The 19,436-nt window shown below is 44.5% G+C and overlaps 1 protein-coding gene and 1 pseudogene across 2 annotated transcripts in view; one reads left to right on the forward strand and one right to left on the reverse strand.

The window, feature by feature from the left end:
- The window catches only part of adamtsl4 (ADAMTS-like 4), a 39,908-nt gene that overhangs the window by 6,933 nt on the left and 13,539 nt on the right, over positions 1 to 19,436 (reverse strand). Inside the window, exons 5-8 of the mRNA XM_085291998.1 lie at positions 11,920 to 12,022; positions 2,307 to 2,446; positions 1,644 to 1,848; positions 1,027 to 1,211 (exon numbers count right to left, since the gene is read on the reverse strand). Coding sequence (XP_085148124.1) covers positions 1,027 to 1,211; positions 1,644 to 1,848; positions 2,307 to 2,446; positions 11,920 to 12,022 — 633 coding nt within the window. The remainder of the gene's footprint in view (positions 1 to 1,026; positions 1,212 to 1,643; positions 1,849 to 2,306; positions 2,447 to 11,919; positions 12,023 to 19,436) is intronic.
- On the forward strand, positions 5,979 to 7,018 carry LOC146564302 (uncharacterized; annotated as a pseudogene). The gene is made up of 2 exons (XR_014894330.1): positions 5,979 to 6,295; positions 6,429 to 7,018. The product of XR_014894330.1 is annotated as an uncharacterized LOC146564302 (transcript).

Genomic DNA, 19,436 nt, shown 5'->3' on the forward strand with positions numbered 1-19,436 from the left:
ATTTAACAAATGGTGAAACAAACATTTAGACCTATTACTTAGGTAAGTATTGCTTATTTAAATATAAGTATTATACAAAATTAAATGTATCGTATTATTGGATTACAATTACTGGATTATAATCAGTCATGCACTTACCTTAATTTTGTAAAAGCAGATGATTTAATGACTTTATTAATTCTGTGTAACATTATCTATAATAATATAGCACAATATAGAAAACATGGAGTGGTTTCAGTGCCACTCCATGGCCTCCCTTCGGACAGGTCCCTCAGTGCCTTACTGCCTAAGACACCACTGACTATTTTTCCTAATATTGGAAGGTGTATTTAAAACAGGGATACAACCTGTGACTTAAAAAAAAGAGGACATTTGGGGCCTTTCTCCCCCTCTACTTGGAGTGCCCTTGTGAGTGGAGTGAGGCATTTTAGTTTGTGGTCTGTGTGTTAACTCAAATCTACAGGGTGTGCCAAAAAGTTGATTAATTTATATATTTATTTTGCAACACTGGCAAGGATCTAGAGGGAGCACATATTCTTAATCCATCTAACAAGCATGCAATGAGCTACACGGCATCACAGTGCCGCTGCCATGGTGACAGCGTTTTAATCTTTTTATATCTTACTTTTTGTATCCCGCTAAACCTTAAAAATGCTGGTTATTCTTGGGGAGATCAAACCAGAGCTATTTTCTTTACCTCCTCTGATCCTGATGTTACCGGATGTGAAGCTACACATGACTCCTGATCTTTAATAAGATTTTAGCCCGAGGTTAGCGCTGTTATTATTAAGCCTTGGATAGTTTCAGGTGGCTCAGGATAAGCTTTAGTATATCCTTCTTTATCCTGCCATAATACTAAAATAATTCCGTCTCCTTGGAGGATCTTGACACAGAGCAGAAGAACACAGCTTCGGGCGCAAAACAGTGACATGAAGATATATTAGAGAAATATTCTGTACGTATACATGTTTCTCTGAGTAAATCGTAATTTTGTAGTGCTGGTCCATGTGTTCTTTCAGAACTTACATATAGCTGTAGCTGTGTCTTTGTGGGTCCTGGTGCCCAGAGGGACTCGCCCTTTGCTTCCTCCCCCTCCGCCTGTGCTCTAGGCCTGGTGTAGGTGAAGGTAGTGCCCCCTGCTTGATACTCCCCTGGGGGGTCCACAGCCCAACGTCCGTTCACCACGGAAGCTCCTGTTCCACTCCTCATGGCTGGAAAAAGGGAGGAGGGAGTGGGAATGTCAGAAGAACTGGGGTGAATTTTTCTTTTCTTATTAGGACCTTGTTTAGTCTGGTGACTTCTTAGAAAATCCCCCCATATGCTCAAACACATTCCCAAAAAAGACAAACACAGACCCTGGAGTGCTGTGTGGTGAACAAAAAGGAGGCTGACAAGAAACACACGCACACACAGAAATCTACACACTTGACTGATTCTTTATGAGCTCTAACAATGCTAGCTTAGAGTCTGTGAGACCACAAAAATCTCAGGTCTCAGTCAAAGCCAGCACACACACGATCACGGGCCAAATCTCATTCCCAAATCTGCACTATCCTCGCCAGTATTTCACTTTTACTGGAGCTGTAGGCCAGCATTATTCAAGAAACCCTAAACCGAATGTGTGCGTGTGCAACTCAGCTTACCCAGGTAGTTAGGGCTCGCTCGTCTCTCGGTGATGTTGATGAATGTGGCTCCGGGTGGGATGTCCAGGATCTTGTGGTAACCAAGAGGAACCGTGGTATTGTGGAAGCTTCCCGTCACCTTTCGACAGGATGTTTCCCGCCCACCACACACTCCACATTTGTCAATCACAGAGCCGGAGCCCAGCACCCCGTCACAGCCCTCCGTCTGACAGGAGAAGGAGTTGAAAAGATGTGAGTGATGGGTCGGACAATGAAGGAAATGTGGCTGGGAAACAATTGAGATGTTAGAGAAGGGGTGGGGATGGAGAAAAACGGGTCCAATCTTGTTGACATTTCGCATCCATTGCCAGTGTTTATTTCAACGTTGCTTATTTAAATCGGTAACTGATGCTCGCTAGATTCCTGCCAGGAGCAGAAGGGTGGAACGAGGGTAAAATCAGAGAGTGAGAGTGCAAATGAGAGAAAGAGGGAAAGATGCAAAGAAAAGAGGCCCCGAGAAGGGCCGTAAAAAGAGCCTGACTCTGAATGCCAGTTTAAATCAGCTTCCAGACGTGAGACTGAGACAGCCAGATTCTGGGCTTTGTCAACCTCTTCGAGACAGGAGACACTTGGACTCAGACACGTGAAACAAGAAATCTCGCACACACATTTGAAACCACTCACCAGACATTGTCCTTCCACACACACATCATTGGTGCTAACATTGAAGCAGGGCGTCCCGTCTCTGACACGCTCTGACTGACGGACGTAGAAACGATAGCCAGCGGGTCTGCAGGTCAGCTCGCACTGCTTGTCTGCCCCAACTGTAACACAGAAACACAGGGCAGCAGTGTCACTAGACAGCATGTATGTTTTTCTTAACTCTGTGTGTGTGTGTGTGTGTGTGTGTGTGTGTGTGTGTGTGTGTGCGCGCAGAGTTTTTTTCTCTCTCTGACAACCACGGAGAAGAAACAGCTGGAAGGATGAACGTCTTTCCATGTGGTCAGGAAACTAAGGCCAGACCATGTAACCCCTGAGAGGGAGAGTGATCAGCTATTTCCCCGCTGTTCATGGCTGCACCTTCCCAGCGGATACATACGCAGAAAAGAGGTGTAATCTTAAGCTTGAAAAAGGCAAGATTTATGAGTGCGACCCAAAGGATGCACGCAGCAGGGCGAAGTGTGCGTGGAAACACAGAGTCGAAGAACTGAAGAAAAAGGGCACCGCTTCAAGGTAAAAGAGAAAATGAAAGTCATTCAGTGCAGAGAGGATAGGGAAGATAAATAGTGTGGAGAATACAGAAAACTACACAGGGCAGAGTGGTAAAAGGAAAATGTGAAGAAAATAAGGAGCTTTTTTTGAAGAAAAAGAACTAATATATTTGAGGGCATGGCATGAGCACAACATCAGCAGACCGTCTTCAGTCCTCCATTCGTGCCTAAACATGATGCTTTTTCAGACTGCAGGGTGTGTAAGTAACCTGTATTTTATGAAAGACTCAGAGTTACTGTAATTCAGCATGTAAAACACCAAGGAATAAAACAGTCACCCACAACCAAACTCCAGACAAAGTTAGTTGCTGGTTTCCTCAAATGTATGATGTAGCCTACAACTTCTCATCATAGTCCTAGGAGAAAGAGTATGGGTCTGTTTCCCAAAAGGTTAAGATCTTCATTTAAAATGAAGAGCAAGACACAGAGGAAGGGCTGGTGATTGGGTCCACTGTTTGGCAGTTTATTTAAGAAGAAGCTGTAGGGGTATGTGAATGTACAGGCCTGTGATCATGTTTGTTTGAAACAGGGCTAATGACATGAGCTCACTCCATGAGAAGAAGAGGTAGCTGAAGAGAGGAGGGAGGGGCTCGAGGTTAAAGGGGAAAATTCTCGTCTTCTGAAACTGTAAAAACCATTAAATTCTGTACATATATGAACACCGTGCCACTTTGCCTGGAGCAGTCAAAACAGCATACAGATAAATAATTTTCTTCTTAAAAGAATTTTCAAAAGCCTGCGTTAATCTTATGATGCAACCAAATGTTGTTTGTGATAATACAGCAGTGCTGCAAAATGGTTACACTGTTGCAGAATGGAAAAATTTCCACTCCAAGTCATGACATCAGCAGAAAGTAAACCGAGCTTTCCATCACCTTCGAAGTCATGAGGTTCATAGGAGATAACGGAGAACAAAGGGTAAAGGTCAAATACCAACGCCCTGCTTTCACCTTGTGAGGATTCAAAGAGTGTCGTATGACACACATTCAAAGGAAATCCATATGCTTTCAGGGTCCTCAAATCTCTCAGAGTACCACATTGCTCAGCCAGGTGTCACACAAGCAGGAAACTAAGCTATCTTGTGCCGGGATCAAAGCAGCTGTGACACCGTACACCAGATCACTCAAAAGTGACTTACAAAAGCATTAAACTGAAAAAGAATGTGTGACAAATGTGTGATAACTGGGGTTGAGGGAACGGCCACGTGGCCCTCTTACCTCTACCATCGTTTCCTCAGTCCCGATGGCCCAGAGAGCAGCTATCTTTAAACTCAACCTTTAATGTCAGCTGCACACCTGTACAGTTTCATGACTGCATCTGGCACGACTGCAAGGCCGTCGAGTTCAGAAAGGACAAACACCTGCCGAAGTACTCAAAACCTTCGTGGTAGTTCCTGTTAAAGGAACCGAGGCTCCGGGATCACATTTTGCAATGATCACTGCACAGACTGAGAGAAACATGGGGTGAAAACCATATCATAGATGAGAAGTCGTTAAAAATATTAATGAATAACCTCCACTTGGAAGATAAGGGCAAGTTAAAGTAGACTGTTAAAATGTCATTTCAAGCTTGGGCTGACGTACAGATCGAGATCTGTGGTTTTTATGTTTCCACAAAGGGAACACATATTTCCAGCGTTAAGGAGTGAATTTCCTCTCGCTAAGTGGGTGGAAGTGGTGAGGAGGGCATTAAAGCAAAACAGTTGAGCTAGACTTGATGTTTTAACAGTTTTATACAGACACAAGGCAGGAGATTGCGCATAAGTTTGCTTATAAATACACTGTGATACTGTAGCAGCAGTCCTTCAACACAGGTAAACATGGAGTTCGAGGAATTTAAACAATTTTTCAAGGGACTAAAGATGTAGAGACTAAACAGCAACAGATTTAGCGATGAAGGGACTCAGCAGAGTTTCCAGAGAAACTGTATTAATTATCAGTGAAAACAGGACAAAATAAAACACTTTATCATGTACAAAAATATGTCATCGTGTCCCGAGATGGATCCCTGTTGGAAATCGAGAGAGGGGCAGGCCTAAGACCACATGATGGAGGACATCATGTGGTCTTAGGCAGAGTTGGAGGAGATGCTTCAAGTGGGGAAAACTTATTGCAGACATATGTCGCATTGAGGACAATGTGATCTAGACTAGATGAATGGAAACTATCTAATGCCAATGGGAAAAAAGCTTATTTATAACCAGCCATTAACAAATATTCAAACCAGCACATTTGAAAAATAGATGAATAGTATAATATAGTTCTTATATATTACAGTTTTTCTCAAATGTTAAAACACAAAAGCCAATCCTGTAACCCAAATGACCAGTAGTCTAAACACATTTACTAAATGTAGCCACCATATTCCAGTACCATAAACACATGTCACATGAAGACACAATTCACAAAACACAACCCTCTGTACTCACAAATCTAAACACATTTTTCCTTGCTAAAACACATGTTGCAAAACACCTCTGCTCATATTCTCAAATGAAAGCCCATGTGATGCAAAATGCTTGCCACAGTCACCAATCTGTGAACACAGGGAACACACCTGGCGTCAGTCACTACACACAACGACTCAAAATTGAAGACACCTGCTGCTAATGATGTGACCCCACCTATGAAAGCATAGTTTGGTGAAGATGCCAAACAATCACAATGGATGAAGGCATTCGAGCGTGCGGAAGGAGAAGAGCTGCAGGCCAAAGAGGAAGAGGGGTTGAGATCAGAGGAGGAAGAGGTGAAGGCCTAAGAAGAAGAGGAGTTCGGAGTAGAGGAGGAAGAGAAGGAGGCCAACAAGAGAGAGGAGAAGGTCCAGGTGGGAGAAGAAGACAACCTCGCACCATCATAACAGATGATATGCGAGCAACAGTAATTGATCATGTCATTGTCCATGGCATGACAATGGCTGAAGCGGGACGAAGAGTACATCCAAACCTGAGTAGGTCCACCGTGGCCACCATTATCAAGGCATTTAGACAACACAACAGGTATAGTACGCTATTGCTTTCTTTGTCACACTACAGTTTTACAGGCCTGTGAAAGTGGTCTGTCACTTTACATGTAGTTTTACATATAAATCAGTCAATTGACAACACATCTTTCTTTCTTTAGAGCTGAAAGAATGCCACATAGAGGTGGGAGGGTTGCCATATTCACAGCGGCACAAGAAACCCTCATTGCAGATATGGTCCGTGAGAACAACTGCATTAGACTCCGAGAGATCAGAGACAAAGTCATTGCAGATAATGTAAACTTTGAGAACATTGATGCTGTCAGCGTGTCCACAATAGACCGAGTTCTCCGGCGCCAACAGATGAGGATGAAACAGGTCTACAGGGTTCCCTTTGAGCGCAACTCTGCGCGACACATAGCACAACGTTACGAGTATGTGCAAGTACGTATACATCCATGTCCACAGTACAGTTAGTGGACATACTGTGTTGCTTAGTGGCCTACATTACTTCTGGACAATACTGTGCTACCTGATTGACCGTTCTGAACACCTGTACGCTTTTCCATGTTCACAGAGGATAATGCAGTTGGACGCGATGGCCAGACTCCATGAGTACCTCTTCCTGGATGAGGCTGGCTTCAACCTCCAGAAACTAAGGCGAAGAGGCCGTAACATCATTGGCCAAAGAGCCATCACTGAGGTTCCTGGCCAACGGGGGGGTAATATTACTCTTTGTGCAGCTATGGGTACGGAGGGGCTTCCACCGGCATGCTGTCCTTGGGTCTTACAACACCCAACGTCTCCTCACCTTCCTAGAGGAGCTAAAAGACATCCTCCTGGACTGTCAACAACACCATCCTAGGCTAGCACATCACATGTATGTGATCATTTGGGACAACGTCCGCTTCCACAAAACACACCAAATCAGAGAGTGGTTCACCACCAACAGTGACCACTTTTTAAACGTCTGTCTGCCACCCTACTCCCCTTTCCTGAACCCTATAGAGGAGTTCTTCTCATCATGGAGATGGAAGGTGTATGACAGACAGCCATACACAAGAGAGAACCTCGTACGGGCAATGGAGCTGGCCTGTGCTGACATCCCAGTGGAGGCCTTCCAGGGATGGATTCGCCATTCCAGGGCGTTTTTCCCGCGGTGCCTAGCAAGGGACAATATAGCCTGTGATGTGGATGAGGTGATGTGGCCCAATGCAGCTCGGCGACATGATGCCGCACAGTGACTGTGTGTAATACTGTAAAATGACCGTGTAGACAATAAAAACAGACTTCACACCCTGATCATGTTTCCGAGAGTACTGTTGTGTGCGATAGCTTCTGTTTTTGCATTGAGTTGTGTTACAGTAGTGTACGTACATGCAGGATGTTTTTATAGATTTATAGTCTTCATGTGAAACTCACAAATCTAAATGCCTAATCCTCTGCAGGGTTCTATGACGATCCGTTACTGTACAGTTTATAAAAATATGCATTGGCAGTTATGAACCAAAGAACCTTCTCACAAATTGAGCATTGTGTTTTCAATTGTTTTGCTGTAGTGTGTAATGCTGTGTATAGTGTTTACAGTTTTGACAGCTTCGAGCTGCTCTCTTGGTGTGGGAGTTTGAGTTTTGCAGTGGGAAGGTGTGGTTGTGTTTATGTAGCTTTAGAGAAGGGTGTTGTGTTTGGACATTGGGGGACCTGGTGGTAACGTTTGTGACATGTGTTTTAGCATTTGAGAAAAACTGTATATAAATAAGAAGTATACTACTGTATATTATATACTTTTCATTCCTGGAACTAATTTCTTAAGGCTAGCCTTTAATTGTCTTGCTGTAATTGTAATTTATTCTGATTTCAATATATCAGAAAAGTTTGCTGTTGACATAAGGTGGTAGAAAACAATCAAATTGCATCAAACTGTGCAAAACCGTCCTTTTTTCAGCCTCGGTGTGCCCCTTGTTTACCATCTGATGACTGCAGAGAGATATGAGAAGATATATGGTACATATTTAGAAAGAATGAGAGAGAGAGAAAGAGATGGAAAAAGAGAGGCAGCGTTCCCACCCTCTCTCCCTCCACCCTCATTCTCTCCATCTCTCTGTCATAGTTATCTTTGAGAGATTAGACTGGAGACAGTGACAGAAAAGAGAGGGGGAGCTAAAAGCGGGATACGTGTCGCCACACATGCTCTCTCTGCCTTCCTCATCACCTCCCTCATTCTCCGTCTCCTTAAGCCACGCTCGAGCGCGTCTCAGCTCCAAACTGTCTTCTTTAAATTTAGCCTTTATCTTCCATTTGTTTCTTCCTACTCGTCTTTGCCTCTCATTCTCTTCCACTGTCGCTCTAACTCTCGCTCCCTGTCTGAGCTTAGTGTTCAGACAGTGGAATATATGGTGCCTAAATATACTTCCCCGCTATCGCTTCATCTAAACAAACTCCAACGGGGAGAGAGAAAGAGAGAGGCAGTGGGACAGGAAGAGAGGAGGCTGGGTGTGCACAGAGGGGATGAGGCCTGAAAAAAGGAAATATTCAAGTAAAACAACACCTGCACGTGCAGCGCTTACAAATCTATAGAATCGCTGCTAACCAGAGCCGAGCGTGTAGCAGGAAATTAGTCAGGGCCCATCGCTTGCGTGGCTTATAACCACGGTGGCAGCTTTACTGTTTAAACGTACACTTCTAAACCCGAGGCCGCGCCACTCCGAAGAACAAACATAACAGAGCTCGTCACCTTGGAGGCGAAAACGTTCACAAGTTGACTGCACCGCGTAACATAAATACTGACTGGAAATGTATGCAGTGCTACAGAGCTTTAAACAGATGAGAGCAGCTGGAGAAAAATGACATGCAGCAGTCAGTGTTCAAACACACTCAAGCACTCCATCGCAGCCTCCAGCGTGTTGATAGGAAGCCAGATATGAAAATCTGGGCTGTGGCCAATGGGACCGGACTGAAGTAAACAATGTGATAGAGTTTACTTAGCGGAGTGGGAAAGGATCATCTCCGGTGCTGATCGAGTGTGACGTCACCTGGCTACAGCATCTGCCCCCCACAGCACAGCAACATAGTGCAGCCAAAGCTTGGACTTTGGTGAGTGTTTTTGACTATTTTCCCATAAACTCCCCCCTACCAGAGGTTGCCCTTTTGTCCCCCCCCCCCTATCCAGCCCTCTCCTCTTCTCAGCAGACCTCAAGGACACATCAGTTTAAAACAACCCAAAGTGAAGCAGAGGGCAAGGACGCACAGCAGCTCAATTCAGGATGCAGCGATATCTCTCTCTCCCCCCCCCCCCCCCCCCCCAATCCCGTTTCACAAACGCACAGAAACCTGGTAGTGGGTAAAAGGAAAGCTCCCGTGTGTTTATGCAGACAGTTTGACTCCAGCTGATACCCCGCCGATGACTTCTGGTGCAAACACACAGAATTAATCTGTAGATCCGCCTCAAACTTCCCGAAGTCTGACTGAAATCTTAAACAGCCTTCATGGCTGACATGTTGTATTCCCCTGGGAAACACAAGGCATTCAGCTGAAACACACTCTCTGACCTTTCCCTCAGGTAATGGGAAAAAATGATCTGAAGCCATTCATGGGCTTATTTTTTCTGGCTGCAAGTACAAGTAAGTATGCAAGTATGAGTGTTACAAATAACAGACAAAAACTCATAATTATCTTTTTAAACTATGCTCAGACAGTATGCTTTACTGTGTTACTTTTTCATTTCACACCGATTTAGGGTTTTTCCAACACTGCAATAGGTTCACTGAGGAGGATTTTTATCCATGCCCACCCGCTCCTGTCTGCGGGCCTTTCAAGAGGTTTATTGTTTCAAGAGAAAGTCAGAGCAAAAGCACTAAATTCATACTTTCTCAACAAAGTATACATTTATCAACATGCCAAGTGATGGGATCTGCACACCTTCCATGCATCCCATTGGTAAATGTCATACCTGCCATGCTATTTAATTATTTTAGCCTGCCTACAGTTACGCTATATGGCCAAAAGCACTGGGCTGCCTACAAATTACACCTACAGGAGCTATTGAGGCATGGAAACCCATATAATTTCTGTGCTGATGTTAATGCCAGAGGAGGTTTGGAGCGCTGGAGTTACTGAGTCAGAGCGCTGGTGACTTTTACACGCTCTACGCCTCAGCACTTTACGTGGTTTGCCCCTCTGCCGTGGTTTCTAAATGCTTTCGCTCTTCAATAATACCACTTACAGCTGATTATGGAATATCTGGGAGGGAAGAAATTTCACAAACTGGCTTGTGGTGAGGGTGGCATCCTATTACAATATCACACTCGCATCAAGTGAGCTCTTAAGAAACAACCCGTTTGTTCACAGATGTTTGTAAAAGCAGACTGAGTAGCTAGGTGCTTGATTTTATACAGTTGTGGCAAGATTAGGGGCTGTCCATGTAGTGTACTTTAGAACCTGCAAACCACCTTGCAAGCCACCTCCACCCCAGCTACGCACATGAAAGCATGGCGAGGTCCCAGAACAGAGATGGATCTCCAAATTTAAATGACCCCAGCTTGAAAAGAAGTTTCTTTTGGCCATAGGGGTCCTTGCTCAATCAAAAGTGCATGCAGCCTATTTTGATTCCACGACTGCTCCACAGTATTCAGCAGCTCCATAAACAGTCGGTTTATGGAGCTTTAAGATTAAAAACAGCTTCCTGCTGCGACCAAAAACAAGAGTGATAACAGCAAACTTAAACAGGATGGAAAATCAAGATAGTGGGCTGGAAGTTGATAAAACACTCAGTGGGAGAACTCTTTGAACTGCTTTCATCGGCTCCATTAAATAATCTATTAACTGGAGCTACTTTAACTTTTACTGTATCGATCGCGTGTCGTGCTCCGCTTTAATGAATAAACTCTACTGACTCGACGTTCTCAGCTGTGTGTGCTGTCTATATTTGGACTAGTGTGCTAACTGTGTATTTCTTTTTGACAAAATTTGTCAAACTAATGTACTTGTGTGCAGGCCGGGTGGTGTTGCTGATCTACTGTTACTGGGTCTGTGCTTCCCCCAGTGTCTGTGTGGGTCAAAGGAGTTCATCCAGCTCATCCAGTAATCACAAGTGCAAAGACAGACGGACACACAAACACGAATGAGCAAACGCTTTCTCCCCTCCTGTTTCTGTTTTATCTGAGATCCATTAAGCTATTCATCTAGAGCACAAGCACTCTTGCCAATATGTTAATAGCACAAATACACACAGGCTCAAGCACATATTTCTAATTCTAATGACAAATACTGTTGATATCATCCCACAGCTGTGTTTCTCTCTTCTCTTTCCCTCCTCGATTCCCTCAGCTCCATGCAAGCAATATTCACCCTTCCTATTCGTTCAAATTCCTCAAATATCCGCTGAGCCTTTTCTCTTTCTTTGCCTCCAGCATTGGAAAACAAAGACAAGCTCCACTGCTGCGAACCTTTGCACACTTAACCAAAGAGTAAACAAACACACGGAGCTGCACACTTCTGTGTGAAGAAACAAAGACACGCACGCACGCACACGCACGCAAGCCACGTTGTCTCCGTTTGCTCCCAGCGGTCATGTGACAAAACACTCGCATCCCATCACCTCTCACCTCCCTCTCCCCGTCCTTCTTTCTCCTTCTTTATCTCACCCAGTAGGAATCCGTGTGCTTAGTCAGAGTTGGGAGGAGAAACTTGGCAGGAGAGGAGGGGAGAAAGGGAGATGTTGGACAAATGAGAAGAAAAACAGAGGAGGGAAAGTGTTCGGTGCAAAGAATCAAAGCAGATTGGGTTCCAGTCATTCTCTGTTTCTATTGACTCTCACCACCCTCGAAGCTGCATGCAGATGTTGGCCTGCTCAAACGACAGAGAGCAGGGATTGCGGTGGGCTGGGCAAGCAGCGCAGGTCAGCCGGGACACACTCATACCAGAGACATATTTAACTCACTCAAACACACATTCCCCCCCAACCCCGCCTCCCCCATCATACCATTTAATTCCCCCAATAAGCCTTTTATAACATTGATGCACTGTGCAGCTCACCACTAAACTACCATGTGTGTTGACTCAGTTCTCACCCTCAGTGAAAGGTTCCCAGTTGTACAATCGACCTATGAACTCATTGGTGTTAAAGGCCGCACACTGCTCCGCCCTGGAGTCCAGCGCACCTCCTCGGCACACCTGCAGGACAGAAACACCAAAGCAGACGGAGAGAGAGAGGGAGGTAAAACAATTAATGCCGCAAACTGAACTGATGTGAAAGACAACAGATTACACAGAGGGCTGTTTCTCTCCTAGTCCCTGGGGGAAGTAAGGGTGGAGTGAGGAAAAGTTGAGGACAAGCAGCTAATAAAGAAGGGAAGAATTAACTTGACATCACAGAGGTAAGCACAAACACGCTATGCTGTTATGGAGAAAAACTCACACAAGCACTCCCCATGCTGCTTTGGCCAGTGTGCGAGAGTATAAGAACCATATGGAAATAATAGATTTTTTGGAAACGGCTGCTCACATAAATCCACCGTGGCTTTCGGTGCATGGCCACAGAATGTGAGTGACTGTGTGAGCACATGTACGAGTGTGTGTCTATGCGTGTGTGTGTGTAAGAACACATGTCAAGCTTGTGCTCGCTTAAGAAGGGTCCTTGTGGAGCCGTATAGTGGAAACAGTTTTTATCATACATGCACTTAAACGACAGCTGAGACATCAGGCAGACACAACTCTGCTGGTTTACGCTGCAGCGGCTATGACTCGCTGAGGTTTGCTGTAGTCCACACACAAGTGTTTTTAAGAAGAAAAACCATTAAATGCTGCGCTAATCAGGAAAAATATTTGGAGTCAAAAAGTAAATTCAAATATTTGTATTAGACTGTAGTTTCTTCTTCACTGTAGCACATTTATCATCTTTACTGCCTTACGAAAAGGGCCTCAGTCCATGGCTCACATTAGAAACCTGCCTGGTTAAAAATGGTTATACAGTAAATGCTCAGCCTTAACTTGTCATAACTTTAAAATGCCACTAACTCATTGATTCAAGTTAATTAATAAGAAGTCAGTTAGCCCTACTTAGAATTAAGACTATAAATAGGAGGAAGTAGCCACAATAAGTGCAATTACTCATTTCCAGACATAAAGATTGACGTAGCTTCCAGGTTGTCTTACAGCTGCAGTCTTTTTAATGACCAGCAGGGGGCGACTCCACTGGCGACTCCCCACCGCAGGGAAAAGGGTAACACCACCTGGGTCTGGGTGCAATTCCCCCCTCTAGGGGCAAGGGTACCTAGACCCGGTTTGTAGAGTACGCTTGGGGAGTGTGATTGTGTGTACAGCGTCTCTTTATGTCTGTCTCCACGTTGGTTGAGTGTGGAGTGAGTGCATATGAGAGCATGAGGGTGGGAATGGATGTTTGTGTCTGTGTGTGCCTGTATGTCTGTGTCTATATGTCAGGTTGGGTATCAGACGCCACCTCTCTGGGGACACCTCAGGCCCTCCAAGGTTTGGAGGCCTATCTCCACCCACCACCACTTCCCCTGCCGGTGGCGGACTCCCTCAGGTGTCGGTGTGTTGGTGGTTCTTTGTGTCTGGGGGTGGGCGTCCGGGTACACACCGGCTCACTCCTTGGCGGCCGCTTGTCGGGGCCTGGGGCCTGGGGCTCGCTCGGGCCCCTTTGGAGGTGGGGTGCCCCCGGCCTCTCGGCCTAGGGCTCGGTCACTCAGGCGCAGCTGGGGGCCGGCGGAGCTCACGGGCGCGTCACTGCAACTCCCCCTGACTTCTGCTCCGCGGCTGCTGGGCGAGCCCTCATCTGGGACTCTCCTCAGCTCTTACTGGGACAGTGGCGCGGCTGCCCCTCTGTTGGTCTTCCATGGTCTCTTGTGTTCTGGGGGCCTCTGGATGTCTGGAGTTTTGATCTCCTCCATACCCGCTTCACACCCTGGAGGACGGGGCTGTGGCCCCCCCACACTCCCTAGCAGATCATTACATGGAGAAACCTTTGGAATGCAAGCATGCTGATCCACACAGGTATGCACACATGGGTATTCACAGACGCGGACTAAAGCTTTCTTGGCTGCTGCCTCAAAGCACACTGTGCGCTGTCTATCTTGCGTGCTGCACAATATCGTTTATTACTTAGTAAATACTGATATCTATGACTAGCTAGTTTATTGTGATGGTGCTTTGTTTTCTCTATTATTATGTTGCTCTTTGTTGTTTGCTGTCTCCTCTGTTTGTTTTTGTTTGTTTGTTTTTTTTTTTTTTTTCTCCATACAGGTGACCCAGGAGTTTTTTTTTTTTTTTTGTCTCTCTTCCCCCCCCTTCTCACCGTCTCTTCTCCCCTTTGGTTTTCTTTCTTTCTCTCCCCCTCTCTCTCTCATTCATTCCCCCTGTCCTATTTATTAAAAAAAAAAAAAAAAAAAAAAAAAAAAAAAAGACAAAGGATGAACTGAAGCTCTGCCATCACGTAATGTCGCATACTGCTGTTTCTGATGTCATTTAGAAAAAAAAAAAAAAAAAAAAAAAAAAAAAAGAAGGGTCCTTGTGGAGCCGTATAGTGGAAACAGTTTTTATCATACATGCACTTAAACGACAGCTGAGACATCAGGCAGACACAACTCTGCTGGTTTACGCTGCAGCGGCTATGACTCGCTGAGGTTTGCTGTAGTCCACACACAAGTGTTTTTAAGAAGAAAAACCATTAAATGCTGCGCTAATCAGGAAAAATATTTGGAGTCAAAAAGTAAATTCAAATATTTGTATTAGACTGTAGTTTCTTCTTCACTGTAGCACATTTATCATCTTTACTGCCTTACGAAAAGGGCCTCAGTCCATGGCTCACATTAGAAACCTGCCTGGTTAAAAATGGTTATACAGTAAATGCTCAGCCTTAACTTGTCATAACTTTAAAATGCCACTAACTCATTGATTCAAGTTAATTAATAAGAAGTCAGTTAGCCCTACTTAGAATTAAGACTATAAATAGGAGGAAGTAGCCACAATAAGTGCAATTACTCATTTCCAGACATAAAGATTGACGTAGCTTCCAGGTTGTCTTACAGCTGCAGTCTTTTTAATGACCAGCAGGGGGCGACTCCACTGGCTGCAAAAAGATTTCCAGTTGTATGGAAGTCTAAGGGATCATATAACTCTTCATCTCACTTGCTCTTTGGCTTCAATAAATAGTTTCCAGATGATTTTGGGAATTAAGCCACTGGTTTAAAGTTGTGCTCGATATGACAAAAAGCTCATTTTTTAAATTATGATTCCCACTGTAGTCAAAAAGGAGGAGAGTTTGCTTTGCTATCAATCCATCCGTTTTCTGCTGCTTATCCGGGTCTGGGTCTTGGAGGGAGCAACCTAAGCAGAGATGCCCAGACCTCCCTCTTGCTGCCAGCTCCTCCAGCTCATCCTGTGGGGGGAGCCAAAGGCATTCCCGAGCTGGCTGAGATAATCTCTCCAGTGTGCCCTGGGTCTACAATGGGGTTGCTTCGTGGTAGGACATACCTGAAACACCTAAATTAGGAAGTGTCCAGGAGGTATCCTAGTCAGATGACCAAACAACCTCAACTGGCTCCTTCAAATGGAGGAGTAGCCGCTCTCCTCTGAGCCTCTCCCCGAGCTCCTTACCCTATCTCTACAGGAGAGCCCACACAGCCTTCGGAAGAAGCTCATTTCCACCATTTGTATCCACAATCTCATTCTGTAGGTCATTACTCACGTCTTGTGGCCATAGGTGAGGGTTGGAATGTAGATACTTAGACCCCTGCACTTGGGGCAACTCACAGAGTTGCAACTGAAACCTTTTCCAGCTGAGAACCAGACTTGGGGAGGTGGTTCTCATTCCCACCGCTTCACACTTGGCTGAAAAACTGAGAGCGTAGACTCGCCACGTAATCCAGCCAAAAGAACCACATCATCCTCCAAAAGAGAGGTGATCCTGAGGCCACCAAACCAAAAAGCCCATGCCACTTGGCAGTGCCTTGAATCTCTGTCCATAAATGTTATGAACAGAATCAGCCTTTAAAGTGTGTTTGATAAGTTACTTGCCAGCAAGATCCATAATTTTAAGATGCCATGTAATGATTTCCTTTGAACACAGTCCTGTGATATTTTGTTTTAAAAAAATAATCCTTATCACTCTGCATTTATCAATAGTCCTTCAGAAAAGTGCTGTAAAAATGAAAAAAAACAAAACAAAAAACTACACCCTTTGCCTTTAAACAAGTGCCACTTGTCTTTGGTACACTTGCACAGCTTTTGAAGGTATTTGGTGAGTGTGTTAAAGTTGGAGAGCTCACAATCCCAGACTGACCGCATCACGCTGAGACCAGGGCTCAGTGAGGGCCAGACCATCTGCTACAGAACTAATTTTTCTTGTTTTTGCTGAAGATAGCTCTGTGTTTGGCATCACTGTCCTGTTGGAGAATAAATCAATGACCACAGATACCATCAACATCTAAAAGACGTGCAGGGCAGTGCATTTAGTCAGTAATATCTCTCTGCTTTTACTCGTACTCGTACACTGTTTTCATTTTTAGTTAAATAACAGGTTTTAAAACTCCCACCAGCTTCATCAGGTGTCACTTCTGTGGTAAACCACAATCACCCTGCCCGAGGAGTGTGCACACACACACGCACATACACACGCGCACACACGCACACACACACACGCACACACACACACACACACACACACGCACACGCACACACACACACACACACACACACACACACACACACACACACACACACACACACACACACACACACGAAGCTCTCAGATTTCCTTGGAACTCTAATCTCTGTCAGCTCTGCAATCTTCTTGTCTTTCATTTCTTACTTTCTTTGATTCGTTCCTCTTTTTCTTTCTTGTATTTTTTTTTCTGAACCTCTCGTCACACACACAGCTGTCACAAACAGCTGGAAAGTTCCTAGCAGCTCGTCTGGGGAGAGCGAATACTAAGGTTCAGACTCACACACAGAGCAACATTTCCCACGTGAACCATCCTCTGCGACAAAGTGTAAAAGATTCTCATGGATAAACCATCAAAGCATGCACTCTCTGATGCTGAACCCCCCCCCCCCCCCGCATTTTCATACTGGTGTGTGAGTGTGTGTATCTGCGATGTCTCGTATTTCCCCTCTGTCAAAGTGTGAAACCAGCTCATGAAACTTTATGTGGTACGGCTTACCGCATGTCCTCGCTGCTCAAAAAACAGACTTAACCTGGCATAATTTATGGGTGATATGATACACATTTGGTTAAGGCCGCTTATAAAGGAATGTGTCGAGCCACAGCCACTGAATTTAGAACCGAATACGGGCTCCTTAAAGGTCAGCGCACGTATGCGACCTTATGTTTTCAGGGGATCGTGCAAATCTGCCCAGATTTGTGTGTGAAACACGGTTGGTTCTGGTTGTAAATATTTCTGCTGCACATAAACAAGCAGAGCCCTGTTTTAAACTGGATATGCTCCATGTCGCAGGGCATATGTGTTCGCCTGCAAACATTAAACGGACAACAGCCCCATAAACAAACACACATGTGCACAGGGTGTAGTGTGCAGACGTGGGATGCTACAGTACAGAAAAAAAGGGAAAAGGAATGTAAAAAGAAAGAATGTAAGATGGTAGGAGTGGATTCTGCTCTAAAAAAAAGATGTCTAGGGTGTGTAAGGATGTCAGCAAAGACAATGGACCGAAGGGAGAGGGGAGGAAAGCGGAGATGGTTTGAGGGGAAAAGCAGAAGAGAGAAGGCGACGTGCTCTCTGGTGTTTCATGGTTCTGGAGGATAATTTGTGTGTAATTGTAAGGAGTGGTATACTGTGAGCACAGGGCGAGGGGCGAATCTCCTCATAAGGGATGGAGGGGGGAAAGGAGGTTATTAAATGGGCCAACAAGGCAAAAACACTTTCAAGATAAGGAATGATAGATGGAGAGATTCCCACACAGATCAGGTTAACCGGTGGGTTTGTGTAACACCTTGATTATCATCTGATTGCTTCTGTTTCTTTGCGTGTTTAATTTCCTTTGCAGATTACGGATCTCAGCAATTAACTTAAGAAATGCTGTGTTACAGAAATGAAGGCCAAAACCACTAATATGAGACTCAAATTCTACCAGAGTGGACTTTCCCACTCCCTCGCTGCTGAGTTTAATGAAATACTACCAAACATATCTGATAAAGTCAGAGCAGCTCAGAGATTGTGCTGTAAACACAAAAGAAATGAGGCAAGAGATCAAAAAAAATGTCTGCGACTGAGCGACAGACTAGCGTATAGCAGCAGGTGAGAGTAAAGTGAATGCAGCTGGAGAAAGAGGGACAGTTAGTGTTTTTTGTACGGTAGCTGTGAAGGTTATAGATGTGTTTTACTGCCCAGGCTGGGGGGGAGATCTGTGCGCAGCATATATAAGAACATGTGGAGCAGACGGGGTGACGGCTTTGTTCTGCACACACTCACAAAAATGCCACACAAGCCAAAGCCTCGAATGTAAAACAAACACCCAGATTACACTAATGAGTTCTGCAGAGGAACAAAATATGGAACCTTTTGCTTTTAGCCAGCTCGCGATATTTTGTAAAAGAAATGCGATTATGAAAACCACAATTCATTTAGTTCAGAAAGTTAAGATTACTTATACGCATTCTTAGGCCCCGTAGAGGAACGCAGCTTTAATTAACACGTCAACAACGAACCTGGAAGCTGAACACCGGCCAGAAGACATTAAATGCTGCAGGAGTCTCGGTCAATATTTTCTGAGCCACAGAAACACATCACACATTCACAACAGCCGAAGCCTTAACACAACACAGCTGAAACACACACTTACCACGGCAACGTGACTTAATCAATGATTTCATCTTTGAATACTTTGTTGCCTGTAAATGGATTGAATGAGCTGCAAAAACAAACTCTGTAGCTACCTTCTCGGATTTCACTGAAACATCTCAAAAGGTTATATTTATTTATCTGCAACTACCCTTACACATGTTTTATTTGTAATCACGTATAATGTGTCGTTTCATTGTGTGGCTGTCGGTATCGGTTTGTGTGTGTGATTTCTGTACACCCGCCTCTCTTGAAAAAGAGATCTCAGTCTGTTCAAACAAAGGATTTAAATAATAATAATGCTCATTATCATCATCATAGTCATCATTAACAGTCCCTGGAGCATTTGTGCTCAACTTTCCATACTCGGCACGCATTTGTTAAAGGAAAGTAGCACAAAAATACAGAAAAGTCTGTGTATCCAAGTTAAAATTAGAAGTTTTAGAAAAGCAAAACGTGATGTTTAATTTTAAGTGAGGATGTTGTTTAGGAATTAAGGTTTAAGGAGCCCAACTGATCGTTCATGAATAGGTGGTGGTGGTAGTTGGGGGTTGTGGGAAGATTGTCTGGCACCGTCCTGACCAACGCCATTGGACTATAGTACTGTTAACCCTACACTGGGCAGTTCCATTGGATAAAAGCTTGGACAGGACCATTAGGAATGCCACTTAGTAGATTTTCTATTTAGTACAGGTTTGAAGTACTTTTCCTTTAATTGGGTAATCTTTGCTGTGCTACTTTCTGCTTTTACTTCAAATGTTGTATTTTCT

This window comes from Mchenga conophoros, linkage group LG11, assembly GCF_057382185.1.
Source record: "Mchenga conophoros isolate Kocher_MC1m ecotype Shallow Benthic linkage group LG11, M_conophoros_male_GT1.1, whole genome shotgun sequence".
NCBI lineage: Eukaryota > Metazoa > Chordata > Actinopteri > Cichliformes > Cichlidae > Mchenga > Mchenga conophoros.